The sequence below is a fragment of the Rhinolophus sinicus genome, chromosome 1, assembly GCF_057876585.1.
Source record: "Rhinolophus sinicus isolate RSI-liver-muscle chromosome 1, RSI-T2T, whole genome shotgun sequence".
Lineage (NCBI taxonomy): Eukaryota > Metazoa > Chordata > Mammalia > Chiroptera > Rhinolophidae > Rhinolophus > Rhinolophus sinicus.
In genome coordinates, this window is record NC_142501.1 from 14444901 (window position 1) to 14464417 (window position 19517).

The following is a 19517-nucleotide window of genomic DNA, read 5'->3' on the forward strand; positions in this document are numbered from 1 at the left end:
TCTAATTGATATTTATAGAACATTACACCTGACTACTGCAAAATACACATGCTTTTCAAGTGCTCATGGAACAATCATCAAGATAGAGCATATTGAGCCATAAAATTAATCTCAATGAATGTCAAAGATGTCAAAGGATGAAAATCTTATAGACTGTTCATTAATCAAAAATGAATCGTATCAAAAGCAATAACAATAAAATATCTGAAAGAGCCCTGGAATTTAAAAATTAAATATGTGATTAAATAACACATGGGTCAAAAGAGAATCACAAAGAAAGAATAATTTGATTTGAACAATAATGAAAATGCAACGTCAAATTTCTGAGATGCAGCAGGAACAGTGCATAGAGGGAAATGTATTACTTTAAATATTTATAGCAGAAAAGAAGAAAGATTTAAAATTAATGATCCACGTTTCTATCTTAAGCATCTAGAAAAAAAAACAAATTAAATGCTTAAATCCAAAGTAAGAAGAGAAGAAGTAATAAAGAGCAGATATAAGTGAAACATAACCAGCTTACCTGTTTAAAATGGACCAAAGACTTAGACACTTTGCAAAAGAAGGTATATCCATGGCCAGTAAACCCCTGAGAGTCACTCAATCTCATTTGGTATCAGAGATAAGATAGACTAAATTAAAAACACAACAAGATACTATTTTACACCCATCAGAATGGCTAAGATTAAAGACTGACAACAACCACTGAACTTTACAATGAATGTGCAAAATGGTACAACGACTGGGAAACTCTTTGACCGTTTCTTATAAAGTTAAACATATGCCTACCCTATGACCCAAAAATTACCTTCTAGGTATGTATTTTCCCAAAGAAAAGCCTCTCTCTCTCTCTCTCATTCCCTCGACACAAAGACTTAAATTAAAAAATCCACATAACAATTCTATTTACAGTACCCCCAAACTGGAAACATTTCAAATGTCCATCAACAAGACAATGCAATAACAACTTGTGGTTTATTCATCTAGTGGAAAATTACTCAGTGATAAAAAGCAGAATGTCTTTTGATACATATAGCATAGCTGAGTCTCAAAACCGTTATGTTGAGGGAAAGAAGCCATTCACCAAAGAAGCATATATGTGATTACATTTATATGAAGTTCAGGAATAGGTAAGGTTAATATATGATGGTGGACATCAGTGTTTGCCTATAGGGGTGAGTGGATTGACCAGAAAGGGGTGCAGGAGAACTTTCTGAGGGGAATTTAATAAGTCTTATACCAGTGGATACATTTATCAGAACAAAGAATTGTACATTTGAGAATCGTGCATCTCACTCTAAATTTTACTTCAATAAAAATATAAAATAAACTTAGCAAAAAAATATAAGGGGTCTAATTGCCTGGTTTAAATAATCATTTTTCTCAATAGGATATTTTAATTTGAAATGAAAAATTTTTTTTTCTAAACTTATTTTGTTCTGTTCAGAAAAGCAATCCATATGTTTCTTAGTCTGGTAGGGCTGCCATAACAAAACGCGATGGACTGAGTGGCTTAAACAACAGAAATTGATTTCTCACAGTTCTGGAGGCTGGAAGTCCAAGTTCAGGGTGCCAGCATGGTCAGTCTCTGGTGAGAGCTGTCTTCCTGGTTTGCAGAGAGAGCTGCCTTCTCTCTGTGTCCTCACATGCTGGAAGGAGAGCAAGCTCTCAGGTGTCTCTTCTTGCATGGCCACTAATCCCATCAGGAGGGCCCTCCCCTCATGGCTTTGTCTAACCGGTTACCTCCCAGAGGCCTCACCTCCAAATACCAGCACATTGGCGGTTAGGGCTTCAACATATGAATTTGGGGGAGTACACAATGCAGTCCATAGCGTATATATTCTAGAAGATCTGGAATTATAGGTAAGGGAAAAGAAAAAGGAGAAAAAACCCATGTAATTGCATTACCCAAATATAATCACTGTTAACATTCTGATATATTTTCTTTACAGAGTTTTGTTATTTCAAATTTTATGTGCTGGGAGTCATTTTGGACCTATAATTTTGTATCATGATGTTTTTATTTACGACACGAACTTTTTTTTATTGTTGCTAAAATCCCATTTTAAGTACGCTTTTTTAATAGCCACAAAATGTGTCACTGTGATTGTGCTATAATTGATTCGTTATCCTGTGATTGAGCGTTGCAATCCTTTCCCGTATTTTGCTAGTACAAATAATGCAGTGGTAAATACACTGTGCAGGGGGCTCTTTCTGACAGTCTGATTCCTCTCTTGGGATAGAATTCCAAAAAATGGAAACTGTAGGTTAAAAGGGTTTGCTCTAGTTACATGTTGCCAGATTCCTTTTCAAAAGGGTGTTCCCACTTCATGTTGCCCCCAGCATTGGAGCAGAAGGTGCCACATCTGTTTGCTCGCCAGGGGCGGAGGCTGTTTCCACTAATATGTGTGTTGGTTTATTTCCACAGGTAAACAAAGACAGCTGAAGCAGACTCCTGCAGGATTCCCCTGGCTCTTCTGGTCCAAGACCCTAGCACGCCCTCTCCCCGGCAGCCTGTGGTCGAGGCCTCACCTAGACAAGTCTGAGGAGGAACAAGCCATCTCATCCATCCACAGCCATGAATTTCCTCCGGCGGCGGCTCTCCGACAGCAGCTTTGTGGCCAACCTGCCTAATGGCTACATGACGGACCTGCAGCGCCCAGACAGCTCCACCAGCTCCCCTGCTTCCCCGGCCATGGAGCGGAGGCACCCGCAGCCCCTGGCAGCCTCCTTCTCCTCTCCAGGGTCCAGCCTTTTTAGCTCCTTCTCCAGTGCCATGAAGCAGACCTCGCAGGCCCCCTCGGGGCTGATGGAGCCTCTGGGCCCCTCCACACCTGTCGTTCAGAAGCCCAGGATCCTGTTGGTGATCGATGACGCCCACACAGACTGGTAAGCAGGAACTGCAGGTCCTCACATCTGGGGGCAAGAGAAGGGATGGGGCTTATCTCACTCTTGTGGGGGAGGCAGTGGCCGAGCTCAGTGGTACAGAGACTGGCTGGAGGGGAGAAAACGAACATTTGCCACGTGGTTACTGCGTGCCAGGTGCACGGTGCCTAATTTGTGCCGCACACTCTCCCTGGGCTTTTCCATGTACAGGTCCACAGTCCGTCACCTGCAAATCGAAAATGCAAAAAGCACTGAAAACTAGAAATTATTTTATAATTCATTTGACTGCCAAGCCTGATCTGAAGGAAAGTGAGACTGTAACAGTCTTCATTATACCACTCGCTGTGCTTGTTCCAGGGCTGTGCTGCAAACATCTTAATATGTCTGATACGGGCTACTGCCCAGAGCCCACCGGAAGCATTATAGAATATGTGATATGTGATATATGATATATAATATATGGTATATGCACCATCTTGTCTTTCTAAAAACAGAAAACTTTTTAAAAATAACTTTTTAGTTTTTAATTACAGTCGATATATAATAATACGTTAGTGTTAGGTGTACTACATAGTGATTACATATTTATATAACTTACAGGGTGATCACCCTGATAAATTTAGTACCCAGCTGACACCATACATAGTTATTATAATACTGTTGATTATATTTCTTATGCTGTACTTCACCTCCCCATGACTATATTTTGTAACTACACATTTGTACTTCTTAATCCCTTCACCTTTTTTACCCTTCCTCCTATCCCCCCCTGCTATCTGACAACCCTCAAAATGTTCTCTGTATCTGTGAGTTTGTTTCTGTTTTGATTGTTTATTTTGTTCTTCAGGTTCCATATATAAGTGAAATCATATGGCATTTGTCTTTGTCTGTCTGACTTCACTCAGCACAGTACCCTCTAGGTCCATCCATGTTGTTGCAGATGGCAAGATTTCATTCTTTTCTGTGGCTGAGTAATAGTCCATTGTATATATGTACCACCTCGTCTTTATCCATTCATCTATTGATGGACAACCGGGCTGCCTCCGCGTCTTAGCCATTGTAAACAATGCTGCAGTGAACATATGGATGCACATGTCCCTTCATAGTAGTATTTTGGGTTTCTTCAGATAAATACCCAGAAGTGGGATTACTGGGTCCTGCTTTGTCTCTTGTTACAGTCTTAGTTTTAAAGTCTATTTTGTCTGGTCTAAGTATTACTACAGCAAGTTTTTTGTTGTTATTGTTGTTTCCATTTTCACAAAATATTTTTTTCCATCCCTTTACTTTCAGTCTACGTGTGTCTTTTGATCTGAAGTGAGGCTCTTGTAAGCAGCATATGTAAGGGTCTTGTTTTCTTATGTATTCAGCCACCCTATGTCTTTTGATTGGACTATTTAATCCATTTACATTTAAAGTAACTATTGATAGATATGTAGTTATTCCCATTTTATTAGTCATATTTTTTATCTTTCCATCTTTCTTCCTCCTCCTCCTCCTCCTCCTCCTCCTCCTCCTCCTCCTCCTCCTCCTCCTCCTCCTCCTCCTCCTCCTCCTTCTTTTTCTTCTTCTTCAAGTAGCCCCTCTAACATTTCTTGTAATACTGGTTTGGTGGTGAAGAACTCCTTTAGCTTTTTCCTGTGTGGGAAGCTCTTTTATCTGTCCTTCGATTCTAAATGATGGCTTTGCTGGGTAGAGTAATCTCGGTTGTAGGTCCTTGCTTTTCATCACTTTGAATATTTTGTGCCAGTCCCTTCTGGCCTGCAAAGTTTCTGCTGAGAAATCAGCTGACAGTCTTATGGGAGCTCCCTTGTAGGTAACTAACTGCTTTTCTCTGATGCTTTTAAGATTCTCTCTTTATCTTTAACCTTTGGCCTTTTAATTATAATGTGTCTTGGTGTTGGCTTCTTTGGGTTCATGTTATTTGGAACCCGTTGCACTTCCTGGGCTTGTATGTCTATTTTCTTTGCCAGGTTAGGGAAGTTTTCCATCATTATTTTTTCAAATAGGTTTTCAATTCCTTGCTCTCTCTCTCTTCTTCTTTGGGTACCCGTATGATGCAAATGTTAGTACACTTGATATTGTCCCAGAGGCCCTTTAAACTTTCTCATTTTTTTGTATTCTTTTTTCTTTTTGCTGTTCTGACTGTGTTCTGCTACCTTATCTTCCAAATTGCTAATTTGATCGTCTCCTTCATCTAATCTACTGTTGATTCCCTCTAATGTATTCTTTATTTCAGTTTTTGTATTCTCCATTTCTGACTGGTTCTTCCTTATGTTTTCACTCTCCAATTTTAATATTTCCTATCTCTTTCTTGAAGTTTTCATTGAGATCATTAAGCATCCTTGTAACCAGTGTTCTGAACTTTGCGTCTGATAGATCGCTTGTCTCCATTTTATTTAATTTTTCTTTTTCTGGAGCTTTGTTTTGTTCTTTCATTTGGGATATGTTTCTTTGTCTCCCAATTTTGGCTGCCTCCCTGTGTTTGTTTCTATGTGCTAGGTAGGGCTGCTATATCTTCCCATGTTTATAGAGTGGCCTTATGTAGTAGGTATTTATGGGGCCCAGTGATGCTGTCTCCCTCGTCACCTGAACCAAGTGCTCCAAGTGTGTCCCTTGTGAGGGTTTTGTATGCCCTCCTGTTGTAGGTGAGCCTTGGTTGCTCTTTGCATGTCAATGAGAAGGATTGACCCTCAGACCTATTGGTTGTCAGCACTGGCAATGACCCCGGTGGAGGGGCTGTTGTGCAGAAGCTGACCCAATGGAGCAGGCATGGCTTTAGCAGGGCTCTGGTACCTTCTTAGTCTGCCCTTTGGATGTGTCTTTTGTGGAGATGCTTGGATGGTGCTCTGGTGTGGTCTGAAGCTGGCCACCTGGTGTATTGGTTCTAGGGTCTCTTAGGAAGGTCTCTATTGCAGCCCAAGGTCAGCCACTGCTTGTGACATACCTGGGGCAACTTGGTATGAGCTACACAGTGATCTTCAGATTGTTGACACTTGTGCTGGGCTTAGAGGTGTTTGGGAGAGGCTAAGCTGCAAACTGAGGCCAGCTGTTGCTACTGCTGGACTTGGGGCTGCTTAGGAAGAGGTATGAGGCATGCTGAGGTTAGATGCTGCCTGTTTGGGGTTTGTGAGATTTTAGGAAAGTCTGCAGCGTGGGCCAAGATAGGCTGTTTGTATGGAAAAGTCACTGGAAGCGACTTGGGTAGGCTCTGTAACTTGGGTGGGGTGGAACCTTGGGGAATCACTGGGGTGGGGCTACTGGTGTTAGCCAGGTTAATGCAGACACAGATATAGTGGCTGCCTATGTCTGCACACCAGGAGGAGGAAGAGCTCAACAAAGAAACAATAGAGTCTGCCAGCACTTCTGTCTGGGATAAAGCTGCCCCTCCAGCCCTTGCCACGAAGACAGACAGTTCACGTCCTTCTTTTATGTCCCTGGCACCATAGAAGCTGCTGCTTCAACACCGGAGCTCACAGCAAGTGAGTCCATCAGTGGGTAAATCCATGCCTGGGCCTTTTAAGAGGAACACCTGGTGGGACTCCAGCCACCCTCCGTGTCACTCAGCCACAGTTTCTGGTGGTTTTCACAGCCATGAGTTGTGGGGACTTTTCTTCCTGGCACTGGAACTCTGGGCTGGAGAGTCTGGTGTGGGGCTCCTCAGGGGGAACCTTTGCAACCTAGATATCCCTCCACCATGCGGGTGTGAGACTAGCCCATTCCACATCTCTGTACCTCCTACCAGTCTCTATGTGGCTTTTTCTGTATATTCTTAGTTGTAGGGCTTTTGTTCAGTTAGACTTCAGCAATTCTCAATGATGGTTCTATAGTTTAGTTATAATTTTGAGGTGGTCATGAGAGGAGGTGAGCATAGCATTTACCTACTCCGCCATCTTGCCTGGAAAAACCAAACAGATAACTTATAAAATCTGAAATAACTCTGGCAAGTTGCTTAACCTCTCTCAGCTCAGCCATCCTCACCCCATAAAATATTGCTATGAGGATAAAAGAAACCAACAAAGGTCCGCAGTCCTTATTTAAACCCTTGGGACCAGAGTACCTGAGTTTGCATCCCAGATCTTCCATGTACTGGTAGACTGGCCCAGAGACTGTCCTCTTAACACCAAATGACATGCCTTCCAGCCTCTTCTCAGGCACTTCTGCTTGATGGTAAGCTCCCCTTGGGCAGAGAATTGATGAGTGTATTGTCAGTTGGACAGCAGTTGTTCCATCAGTATTTCCTGAGCACGAAGTTAGTGCAAGATACAGCCACAGGGGCTCAAATAAGTGGTGAACAGGCCCTGTTCACATGGAGCTACAGTTGGAGAATAGATCTTAATTCCAAATTTTTGGTAGAGAGAGCTGATAAATATTGCCAGTCGGAGACATGGAATCTGCAGTCCAGGAAGTAAGCCCAGATGTGGAGACATGGACGTTGGTCATCCAAGGCAGTCTGACAGTTGACTCTCGGAGCACCCTCGGGGCTGGAGAGCAAGGTTGCATGCATGTGTTTCTAAAGGCTGCCACATACTAGGCACCCAGTAAATATGTATTAAAGGAATAAATTAATGCATCTGGTTCACTAAGCATAACAGATGTTCCATTATTCTAACATGCATGTGTAACTCACGTCCATTCCTTGAGAAGTTAACTCAGATTGGGAATGATTGAGGAGGAGATAGTTATAGTTTATAATACATATTCAATACAGTCAACATTAAAGCGTCTTTAGCAGGTTCAGAGGTCAGTCCTTACTTTCCTGCTACAAAATCACTTCATCTTCACCACAGTGGGCATGTGCGTATCCTCTGGTCGGATCCAGTCTGCTTAGTCTTCAGTGTGGCTGTTTGCTTGAAGGCTCTCGTCATGCAGCCTTGTTCATCTCTGCTTGTGTGTATATGTGCTTATGTAAAGCACCCTCTTTAGGTTCTGAGCTGAGGGGTTGATTTCTGCAGAGGTCTTGCCTCCAGGCACTCTCGCCTGGGCAATCCTGCAGCTAGTCAGCCTGGTAATTTAAATGCCTGTGTGCCTTCTGCAGTTCTCTGTTTCTCTTTAATCCAATACTTGACCTTGATTTTGAGTGTTCTCTGCTGACTCTGTTTTCCCTGGCTCAGTCAGGGTTTACTATGATATGGTGATGGGGTATTAAAAACCTATTTGTCAGGAATGCTGTATGATATCTCTTATATGTGGAATGTAAATAACCCAACTCGAAAAAGACAGAGAGTGGAACGGTGGTTACCAGGGGCTGTGGGAATAGGAGAGATGCTGTTTAAGGGTACATACTTACAACTAGTAGATAAATAGGTCCTGGAGATCTAATGCATAGCACAGTGATTATAGACAACAAAACTGTGTTAGAAACATTAAACTTGCTAAGAGATCAGATCTTAATTATTCCCACCACAAAAAGCAATGATTACTTATGGGACTGAATAGGGGTGTTAGCTTGTGCTAAAATGACAATCATATTGCAATATGAATGTATCAAATCGATATGTTTTATACCTTAAACTTACACAATATTATATGTCAATTATACCTCCATGAAAAAAAGAACTATTTAGCAGGAAAGTTACTTCCTATATGGAGGTCGAACTAACAGCATGGTGCCATGGTTCAGAACACAGACATCCGAGCTAGGCTGTCTGGGTTCAAATCCTAGCTCTACCCCTTTGAAGCTATATGGCCTTTGCAAGATCCTGCACCTACATGGGAATAATACCTACTTTGTTGAGTGAATGAATGTAAGTAGGGTTAAAATCCAAGTTAATATAAAAGTGCTTAGGACGTGTCTGGTAGACAGTAAGTGTTACGCGTATGTTATTATCACAGACTATTATGGCCTTAGGCAGCATTCATCATTTGGACAGCAGCCCCTTGTAGGCATGCCTGTTTAATCTTTTCATGCCCAGTATTGGGCAGAGTGGATTAGGATTTACCTTACCTGTGCTGGGCTTTTCTACTGGTCACTTTCCCGCTAACTCTCTGGTGATGAAGTTATTAATCGCTGTCCCTATCCCAGTGCCCGTAGGGTATGTAGTATCGTGTAGGAGCACAGTGAATGAGGTTGAAATGCAATGAATGGCCTCAGCCAAGTAACATGGACATTTTGACTTCAGTCTTCAATCTCTGTAATCCACAGGCATGACCAATGCGTGAAGTTTAGGCTGTGCACACTGGTGGGGGACACAATTTTGGCCGGAGGAATTTCTCCCAGTCTATTGCAGACATGCTTATATGCCCACACTTTAATTAGGTCTTGAGAAGAGCAATCTTTTTCTTGCCCTTCAGTGGATAAAACAGGAGAAGTGAGAAGCTGAGACTCATGAACTCTCCTGGAAGTTGGCTCTGCACTCATTGAATGTTTGTGATGGAGGCTTCCTGCTCGCTGACACAGCAGCTTCTCATGCAGAACTCCGTTTTACATTCTTTACAAACCTCCTAACCTCCCTTAATCTCAATACATTTCCAACTTTCTCTGAATTGATGCTGGCTGCCTCAGACTCCTCACCCTTCCCGGTAGGGTGCGCTAAGCTTAGATGGTGGTCCCCGCTGCCAGGAGAGGCCAGCAGGTGGCGGGCCAGCCCCACTGTCCCTGGGAGGCTTTGGCAGAGCCTGGGCTGCCTCGGTCAGGCCCCTGCCCAGCCCCTCCTTCATTGTGGAACTGTCTCCTGAGAGGAAGAAGTTGTTAAAGGGGGAAAGCCAGTTCACACAGCCCCTTTCTTTCCCCTTTGAGATGATAATGAGGGGGGAGATGATCCACCATCTGGGCTGAGGGGGACCCACCGGGAACAATGCCGCTCCCTTTTCTACCTTCTACTCAGCCCCAGATCCTTCTGTCTTTCCCATTCCCAATCCAAGGCCTTCCTGCAGAATCAGGTTTCTTTGCCGGCAAGGGAGTTACAGGAACCCTCTACTCTCCCCTTCCTGGCAGAGGCTACTTGCAGACTCTGTGAACCAGCTTGGGCCCCCCAAGGACTATCGGATACCTGGCCGGTGACCTGGGGGGAAGGACTTTTTTTCTTCTGAGGAGAAAGAGAGGGTCCCACAGACACCTTTCCTGGGAAGAAGAACTCATGGCTGAGCATTTTAAGAACCCACCACTTTTGGGGGTTGCCCCGGGAGGTGCACCTAGCTAGGGCAAGGGTGTTTGGGGATCTTTGGACCAGCCCCCCCATAAGGTCTGGCTCAATAGTAAGTCTGAACTAAATTTGTTCTTGGGATGAGGGAAAGATCAGTCTTGAGAACCACGAGGGAAAGGGCAAATAAAACACGTGGATTTCAAGCTCAGTTTTCGTCAGCCCTACTGCTTCTCCATTCATTCTCTTAGAATTTTCTAGCAGCTTTACTGGTCTGGGGCCTCCAGTTTTGACGTCACCTTGTTACATTCCATGTTCCCACTGAGGGGTCCTTTTCTGAAACACAAATCTGATCAGTTTGCTCCAACGCCCTGCTTTGCATCCCCTTTTATAATCCTTTAGTGGTGCATCATTGCCCTCAAGTTCAAATTCAAAGCCCTGAGCATGTCTCCCTCTAGTTCTGCAGCTCTACTTCCTGCTTTGCTGTTTATTCCAAAGAAATGGCAACCAACTCGTAGTTCTCCCACAAAGCTTTTTGCCCTGGCACATTCTGTTCCCTGCTACCTGGACTGCCCTTCCCTATCTTGTTCACGTGGCCAATTTCCTCTCATCCTTAAAAGCCTGGTCAGGTGTCACCCCTTCTGTGGCGTCTTCCCTGACACACCCCACATGACAATAGAGCTAAGTGCCACCTCCCTGTATGACTTACCACACACCTCATTGTGCGCTGGCTGCACACGTCCCACTGTTGTAACTGGCTGTTCAGTGGCTGTCTTTTCTGCAAGAGCAAGGCAGTGTCTTATTCTTCTTTGTACCCCTGGTGGTCAGCACAGTAGAAGTGTTCGATTGGCAGATGTCAGTCAGGGGAGCGTGTAGGGGGCGTGCTGGGGCCTGGGACTCACCTTCCCTCAGAAGTGGGCAGTGCAGTCTACACAACTGAGGGGTTTCTGTTCGTACTCACCTATGGGTAAAATCTTGGCTCTTTATTTTCAAGTTTGCTAGAGTCACTGTAAGGCTATTTGAGATTGTTAACAATAACAAAAAAAGGCAAAATTTTTTACTATTGCCCCCAGAATGTACCAGAACTCCAGGTTTGATTTTCAAAATTGAAACATTGATCATGACCAAAAAAAAAAAAAAAAAAAAAAAAAAAGACTGCTCACAACCATGTTGGGGTTTGGAGGTGATGCCTGCTCTCAGGTTTACCTACAAGGTGTCCGGATTCTGGATGGGCTTGGGGAGGGGTGTGGGGGTGAGCGGGGCACAGAAGCAGCGAAGCCTTTGCCCCCCGCCCCCCTTCCCTCCAGTGGTCTCTGGAACCCTTCTCTCCTCTTACCTCACCGGTGGCCTTGTTCCCAGCATGTCTGCTATTCCGTTTCAACAATGATTTATTGTTACCTTCCCTTTTGTTCTCCACCCTTCCCTATGGTTTCTTTTTCCTTTTTTTGTTTTATTGGTTGGGGAGGAAATGAAAAGAAGATTCTTGGTTTGACACACCCGTCAGCTACCATCCTTCCAGCTTGGAGTCTAGCAGGCTATACCTTCCTACTAAATCAAGCTAATGATACCCATGAAAGCATCTTGTACATTTCTACATTCGCGAGAGTTATTACGCTGTATGGTGATTTGTGTCCCCCCCCCACCCCACCACTCCTAGACGCTGTCCTGTGTCCCAGGGCAGGCAGATAGTCAGGAAGTGTCTGTTGATTGAATGAGTCATTTTGAAAATGATGAGTTATTGGTAATGACAGATAGGGGGGTGACAGTAAAATTAAGGAGTGACTTGGTGGCATTCTTAAGTCCCCCTTTTCCCTCTCGTCTCCTACCCGACCCAACAGAAAATCACAGTGGCCATGGTGAGAATATTGATACCACGGAATCTGGCAAATGCTACCGCCCAGGCCCTTCAGTTCTCCCCAGAGAGCCTGTTGTGAAGCATTTGCCGGCTGCTCATTGCTCAGCACTTCCTGAATTGGGGGAGGGGCTGCGTGTTACAGGTGAGGAGGCAGCGTAGAGAGCGATGACTTACCTGCTCAAGGAACCAGAGCAGGAGGCTGGCTGGGCTGGGACTTGATGCGGACAAACTCCTGGAAAGGCATCTCTGATGGTGCCACGCCTCCTGCTGCCCACCGCCCAGAGTTTCGGTGTTTGGCACCAGGTAGACGCTGACAAGGCCTGGGGGAGAAATGAATGATTGCACAGGAGAATAAACATGAGGTCTTAGAGGATGGGGTCACGTCTCCATCATTGTCCCATGGCAAACAGTTATGCCCTTTCCATGACCAGACAGGGTGCCGAATGGTTTTCACAGATTCTCCAGTGTCACCGTCCCAACAACTGTGTGGAGTACAATTCATCTTCTCACTTTATAAATGAGGAAAACTGAGGCTCTGAGCTCAGTATCCAGATGGATGCCCCTGGCATCTTGGATGCAGCTCACACTGTCCTCGACGCCCTGTTCTCTTGTCCTTCTTCCCACTCCTGCCCGTGCCCAGGCCTGTGCCGGGAGGGAGGGTGCAGGCCTGCCGAGCCAGCATCCGGAGCCCCACACCTGTGCACCCCCCCCCCCCCACACACACACCTGGCATCTGAGAGCAGCGGGAGTGGACGGGGTGGCAAGACTCCATGTGACGGCTGGCGGGCAAGCCCAACAGCCTGGTGACCTCACCCTCAGAGGAAAGCGTCCCACCTTGAGCCAGGCGGCCCCACCCTGACGGTGCCCCTGGGCAGCCAGAATGTTAAGGTGCCAGGGAAAAGGGACACCCATGAGCTCAGGTTTGACAATTGGATCCTTTGTCAAAACTGCCCTGGGACTTATCCTCTTCATAAAGCACCAACGGAGCACCGACAGGGTCTTGCTGTTCCTTCTCCCTGTGTTTTGATGTTAAAGATGTGACTTCCTAACATGTGTCAGACATGTTTCCTAAGAGAGTTCAAGTGGGAAAGAAGATAAAAATGCAGACAACTCAGAGCTCACGGGGGCAAGTCGGGGTGGAAGTGCCTGCCCTACCACTCACCAGTGCTGTGGTCTCGGCCGAGCTGCTTTATCTTTCTGTGCCTCAGTTTCCTCACCTGCACAGTGGGGATCATAGTGCCACTACCTTCGCCATACCGCTGAGCTCACCAGGTGGCATGCGGCTCCATGGAGGCTCCTCTCCTCACAGGCGCTCTTCCGCCTGTACAGTGGGTCACCTGCGACACAGGGTTGTGCTAGGACATAGGCCGGGAGAGGCAGAGCTCGTGCGTCCCTCGTGTAACCTCCTCGGAGCCTAGCACAGTGCCTGCCTGGCACAGGGTACAATAGGGTAGATGGAGGTTTCATTCATGAGTCCGGGGACGCGCTTGCTAAACGCTGTAATTATCATCCCAAGAAATAATTCAAGATTGAGGAAGCCCTGGGGGAGAGAGTTTCTCAGAAAACACTCAGCCGTCCTGGACTTCAGGAAGAGTGTCGGATGTGTCTGTCCATCTGTCCGTGCTCTTCCGGAGGTTCCCTCTCCTCCTTCCTGTCCGGCTGATTCCCCAGAGGCTTCAGCCTCCACCTCAGGGGCCTGACGACTGCAGAGCGTCTCAGCGCACCCTCAAAGCCTCGCAGTGGATCTGATTGGCCCCATGGTGACCAAGACATTCCGCTTCTCACTGTGCCACCTGCGGGGGGGGGGGGGGGGTTTGAACGCAGAGCTGGCATCACCAGAAATGGCTTTGGGGAAGACTTTCCAGATTTAGCAAATAAAAATGTGGGACACCAGTGACTCCTTAGATAAACAACGAGTCAGTATAAGTATATCCCATGCAATATTTGGCACAGACTTACACTACCTAATTATGCGTTGTTCACCTGGAATTCGAATTCAACTGGCTGGCCTGTGTTTGATCTGGCCACCTTATTTCTGGGGATGGCTGTAAGAGCTGGTACCCGGCCCTGCTAACACAGGCCCTGGCCTTGGCACTTCCTTGCTTTCTGGTCAGGGAGCCAAACCAGGCCCCTCAAGTAACCCCATTCACAGAGAGTGTGTGATGAGGACTGAGGACATCCCCCCACCAGTGGGGAGGGAGCAGAATGGAGTGGACGGCCTGAGGCAGACGGCCTGAGGCAGACCGCCTGGGTCGCATTCTCCCTCTCACTTAATGACCTTCGGCCAGTCTCACCTTCAGACCGCCTGTTCCTCAGCTGTCAGGCAAGGACCACCATGGCATGTCCTTTGTGAAGGGTTATTGTAAAGATTAGAGATGGTGGCACGGGTGGCGCTGGTGCGCGGGGCTTAGGCCGCCATAACAGGCACCGAAGTGGTAACTGTTAGTAACAATGAATTGCAATTACTAATTGCTGGTGAATATAATAGCATTGGGAGCCAGGCGGAAGGAAGCCACTTGGCGTGCTTCTCAGTTCAGCTGGATATGCTTGAGGGCTGTCTTCCAGAAGCCCTGGAGGAGGGGTGTCTGGATGCTGGGAGGCTGGCAGATACTCTGTTCTGAAGATGAGAAGATGGGGGCTGGAGTCGGTCCCCTTCTCCTAAAGTTGGCCAAGGGGCTCCTTGGAGACTGTTGGCTCTAGGAAACAAAATCCTTATGCCCCCCCCCCCCCCTCCGCCACTTTCCTACCCCCAAGACTCTCCTTGAACAATGACAGGCCCTGACCATTTCATGTGGGGAAATGCGGGGGTGGAAGGGAAAGGGAGATAGGAAAGACCCGATGTCACCTTCCTCCTTGATCCGGTCACTGCAACACACAGGCCAGGAAACACCACCTGGACTAGCACTGGACTTTTGGACTCAACCCGCCTGCTCTGGGCACCCTGCCCCTCCCCCCGGAAGGCCTGGCCCTGGTGCCTGGGGGAGGGGAGGGGCCTTGGACATTCCCCAGCGGCCTACCCAGTCGCCTGGAGACAGGCTCCCTTTTCCCAGGCCCGGCCCCTTTTATCAGGGACACAATGTGCACACACAGTGAGGGCCTTGTGTGGCACCCAAGCCCCAAGCCCTTTGACTTGAGGAATTTTTCAAGTGCTGACCTCTCTCCGTGAGGTCTTTGAACCGTCCAATCCAGAGGCCTGCTGCCCCTGTCGCTTCGTACCCCAGCTCCTGCAGGGAGAGAGGGCAGGAGGGGAAAACAGTGGAGAGTTGTCTCCCGCCCCCAAGAGTCTTCACCCTCTGAAACTGGGGCTAGAAAGTCTGGGGGAAATGTCTTTGAGCAGAAGGGAATATGGGGAGAAATCTGATGGGTGCTGTTTCTTCCTAATTTCTCCCTTCTCTGCTGATGCTATGGGATCTTAATGGGACCACTTTCCTCTCAGCCTCGGTTTCCTCATAAGTCGAACAATGACGATGGAGTGGGATCAAAGTCCCCAAAAGACTGTTTCCATCAGAATGACATTCAGATTTCCAGGCACCACCACACACCTTTGGTATTGGACAGAGTCTGTTGTTTGTGAGAAAAAGAAACAGATTTTGGCTGACTTAGGCAACATGGGGATTTATTGGAAATATGTGGGAGGCTCACAGACTCAAAAGAAAATATGAAGACCTGAGTTTTGGGGCAGTCGGGACCCAGGGCTCCCTCGGAGTCAAGGAGGCAGGAACTGGTGGGGCAGTCACTGGAGAAGTCAGCGCCTGCTCCTTCCCAGCCGGTACCTCTCAGCTCAAGAATCCAATTCCTAGGGAAGGAGAGATCTGGCTGGTTGCACAGTATGTCCTTGGGACGGTCCCACCAAGGCTGTGTGCAAGAGCGAGGCTTGGTTCCATCAGTGCAAATGCAATGGCGGTGCTGTTACTAGAAGTCAGAATGGATGCAGGACTGGCCCCACTGAGATGCCCCCATAGAACTCAATATCTAGAGTGGAGCTCGGGAAACTATTTTTTAAAAATAATGTAGAGCCAAGTTTAGAAAGTGTCGAGTTAGAGGACTTGTTTTATGTGGCTCCCCATCAGTAGAACTGGAACCAGTGGGGCCAACAAAGAGGGAGACGTATTTCAGCTCAATATACAGAATAGAAAAGTCATCCTAAGATCAAGTGGACTGCCGGCAAGGGAGTGAGCTCCCCGTCACTTGTAGGTGTTCAAGCACAGCTGGGCTGGCCGTTTGGGAGGAATAACGCAGAAGAGGCTCAGACTCTAAAGGGGTCAGCCTGTAAAGCCTCAAAGGATTCTGGGACCTGTAGCTTTTCATTTTGTTCTCTCCGACTTTGTGTCTCATTCACTGTTCCTGCTCTTGCCCTGGTTTTTTCCGAGTTCAACAGTGTAGCTTGTGAGTCGTCCCTCCCAAACATGGTTTTCTCGCCCAGGCCCTCTGAATGACCTTCTTTCGAAGGAGTCCCGCCGATGCCCTGGGCTTTCTTAGCAATAGCTCTTCCTGTTCCTACAGACGTCACACTGCCCAGTTACAGCCCTGCCCTGGGGGAGGCAGGTCGCTGGGCACATGCCACCCTCATTACAGACTGTCTCCCCTCCCGGGGCCTGTGGAAGCCTGCCTGGGACGTGTTTCCTGGGCAGGAGGAGGCTGTCTGTGATGGCAAGACGGGGGGTGGTTGCTTCGTGTCCACTTGTCTCACTTCCCACCCTGGCTGTGCAGGAAGGGCCGGGGTATGTGCTTCCTGAAGATTTGCACGGGGCTAATTGCCGTCTTCAGAATGGAATTAGTTAAATTAGGGGTTGCTTGTGCAGCTGCTCACAGGAGACATGCCAGGCGGTGAGTGAAGGGACAGGTGGTAGGAAAAGGGACAGGCATAGAGAAATACTTCCCCGCTATGAGTAAGACTACAGCTCTATGAAAACTGTATCTGCCATTTGGTTTCCACTTCCGCGAGGTGACAGGGAGCAACGGGCACTGCGGTGGGCATGAGAACTGGGGTCCCCTTTGAAGGCAATAGCTGGGGTCCACTCAGCCGATTTCTACCATGTGAGAATAAGGGCCTGGTGTTGCCATTACTGATTTTCAAGAGAAGCCAGACATCGGAAGTTTTATATAAATTTTCTATTTTAAAATTAAAAGTATACAATTTAATTCCAATAAAAACAGGACTGTGGACTCTGAGGTGTGCCAGTTGGCAATTTCTGATAAAGAAGACAGGAATCAGGGCAAATATTCAGTCTAGCCCTTCTTCTGAGCCTGTGTCCTTGCTAGATTGTAAGAACCAGGATGTCAGGGGCGGGGGGTTGGTTGTTCAGTGCAATTCCTAGGGACTAGCACAGTGCTGAGCACATGGGGGACCCTGGATGGATAGATGGATGGATGGATGGATGGATGGATGGATGGATGGATGGATGGATAGATGGATGGAAGGAAGGTTGGATGGATGATGAATGGATGATGGAGGGATGAATCAAGAGATAAATGGATGGATGGATGATGGATAGATGGCTGGCTGGCTGGCAGGCTGGCTGGATAAGTGGATGGATGGATGGAGGGAGGGAGGGAAAATAACTTCTCTCAGCCTTCTCCTTCTGTGCCCTCCCCTTCTTACCTTGACAGGCCCCACAATCCCGTTCTAAAGCGAGCAAGCAGTCAGTATTCCTGTGGCCCTCTTCTTATCCTCCCTGTACCATGTAAACCCCTCTTCTGGAATGATTGCTATCAGTCCCTTGCACCTTGGTATGAATTGCCTCTCGGTGTACTCCCTTCCCATGGGCACTTCCCCAGGTTGGGCTCTTAGTAGCTGGTCATTAAATGTTTGCTGAGGGAAGAGCTTGTCTTTCTACATGTTATCCCTTTTGGTGGAATGAAAGCTGTGGACGTTCAGATATCTAGGAATAAGGGTGACACAGTGTTGTGTCTTTGGAGGGGAGAGGGGTGGGGACTGGGAGACGACATTCTAGCCCTGTCACTGTAGTCACTGTGAGTGGGTGGCTGATGATTTTGTTTACCCTAAAGGCCTGTGCCAGGGAGGTTTCCATCATGCTAGACATGAGGTGGGAGTCCCATTTAGCACAAGGAAGGAACTGTCACCGTCCTCCTCTTGGAGAGAGGAGATGACATGTCACTTCCCAAGGGCACAACTAAGTGACCTCGTCCCTCTACCCATGCAGTTGAAGGATAGGAGAGAGAGGAACATGAAGAGACGATGTCTTGTGTGTCGGGATATCGTCGATGGGGGCCTGGGGCAGGCATAGGAATGTGCTTCACTTTACAAATGACATTGGGCTCGGGAAGGTTGATGTTTGTCTGCGGCAGTGCTGGGAAGTACATGGCAGAGTGGGACAGGACCTGGGTCTGTCTCTAATGCTAGCAGTGCCCACCCACCTCGTCCCCTGGAGAGGTGAAGTCCTGCCCTAGCGGCCCACAGGTGTGCAACACACTTACTAGCACATTTCGGGCAGCTTCCCAGAGGCCTTCCAATCTGCATTCTCATTTAATCCTCATGACAACCTTATGCGTAGATTTTCCCTACCCCCATTCTACAGATGAGGAAGTAGAGGCTGGTCCAAAATCACGCAGCAGGTGCCAGAGCTGCCAGCTCAAATCTAGACCTTCTGCTTCAATATTATGGCTCATTTTTCCTGCCCATCTAGGAACATGCCCCAGGGCAATTCATCACCCTCTCTGAGTGCCCACAGTACCTGCCCATTCATATGCCCTTCTCTGCTCTCACACATACACACATCCAGGCCCTCTCATATTCCTCTTCGAAACCCTTGGCCCTGGCAAAGAATAGGTACCAAATATTGAGTGGATTGATGGATGAACTGGGCCTCTCACCCTGGTCCTCAGACTGCGTTGGGCTCCTGTTCAGGGGGCTGACCTGGATCCCTGGGCGAAAGCCCTGTGTGGTCATCAACTATTTATGTGTCTCCCCCTCCAGTTATTTAGGAAGCCTCCTGAGGCCAAGAACTAAGCTGTTTTCATCCTTATTTCCTTAGAGCCTGCGGGCTCTGGCACATAGTAGATGGTCAATAAAAATGTGTTAAGTGTCTTCCAAAGAAGCCTTCCGAACTAAGTCAGCTCTCCCCACTCCCTTGTCTGTTCTCCATCAGTTTGTGCATTTTGTTCACAGTACTCATCATTTCTTTTTCACTTGGTTAGATTTCTGACTTTTCTAAGAGCATGTTAGCTCCACCAGAGTGGGAACCATGCCAACGTTTCCCTCCATGCCTCGTAAGGTGCCCAGTCCATACGAGGCTCAGTAAACAGTGGTTAAATGAGACAGTAAATAAATGATGCGAACTGTGACCAGACCTAGCTATAAAAATATTCTCTACTGCTGTCAAACGCCTATGAGGGGATGTTTGTCACATCCTGTGGCTTGGGAGCCTAGTGGGTTTCAGTTCCTTAACGCTACAGATCCCCCTCAGAGGGTCCCTCCCTTTCCTAACTCACTGGAGCCCCCTAATTGCAGGGCGGTACAGAGAGGCTGCCCCATCGTTGGAGGATCCCCTCTGGCAGCAGGAAGGGGCCAGGAGGGTTCGGTATCTGGGAGTAAGTAACAGCCACACTCGGATCTCCACACTGGACCTCCATGTTCCAAGGCCCTGCTTTCGCCACACCTCCATCCAGCCCAGCTGCCATGTGACTCTCCTGTCTTGCTAACCGGGAAAGCCCTGCGTGTGCCTGACTTTAGCCCT

General features: G+C 47.5%; 1 protein-coding gene and 2 long non-coding RNA genes across 4 annotated transcripts in view; 1 reads left to right on the forward strand and 2 right to left on the reverse strand.

Annotated features, from left to right (window-relative positions):
- Positions 1 to 956: 956 nt before the first annotated feature.
- Positions 957 to 2666, reverse strand: LOC141570161 (uncharacterized). 2 transcript variants are annotated; one of them, XR_016020780.1, is made up of 3 exons: positions 2533 to 2666; positions 1760 to 1851; positions 957 to 1649 (listed from the first exon to the last, which is right to left on the reverse strand). It is a non-coding gene; the product is annotated as an uncharacterized LOC141570161 (long non-coding RNA). The 2 variants fall into 2 exon arrangements; XR_012494095.2 differs by having other exon boundaries at positions 957 to 1851.
- SYN3 (synapsin III) overlaps positions 2579 to 19517 on the forward strand; it is a 409774-nt gene continuing 392835 nt past the window's right edge. Inside the window, exon 1 of the mRNA XM_019728421.3 lies at positions 2579 to 2889. Within this exon, the coding sequence (XP_019583980.2) occupies positions 2579 to 2889 (311 nt within the window). The remainder of the gene's footprint in view (positions 2890 to 19517) is intronic.
- Positions 2878 to 14711, reverse strand: LOC141570160 (uncharacterized). The gene is made up of 4 exons (XR_012494093.2): positions 14666 to 14711; positions 11995 to 12140; positions 10675 to 10743; positions 2878 to 3112 (listed from the first exon to the last, which is right to left on the reverse strand). It is a non-coding gene; the product is annotated as an uncharacterized LOC141570160 (long non-coding RNA).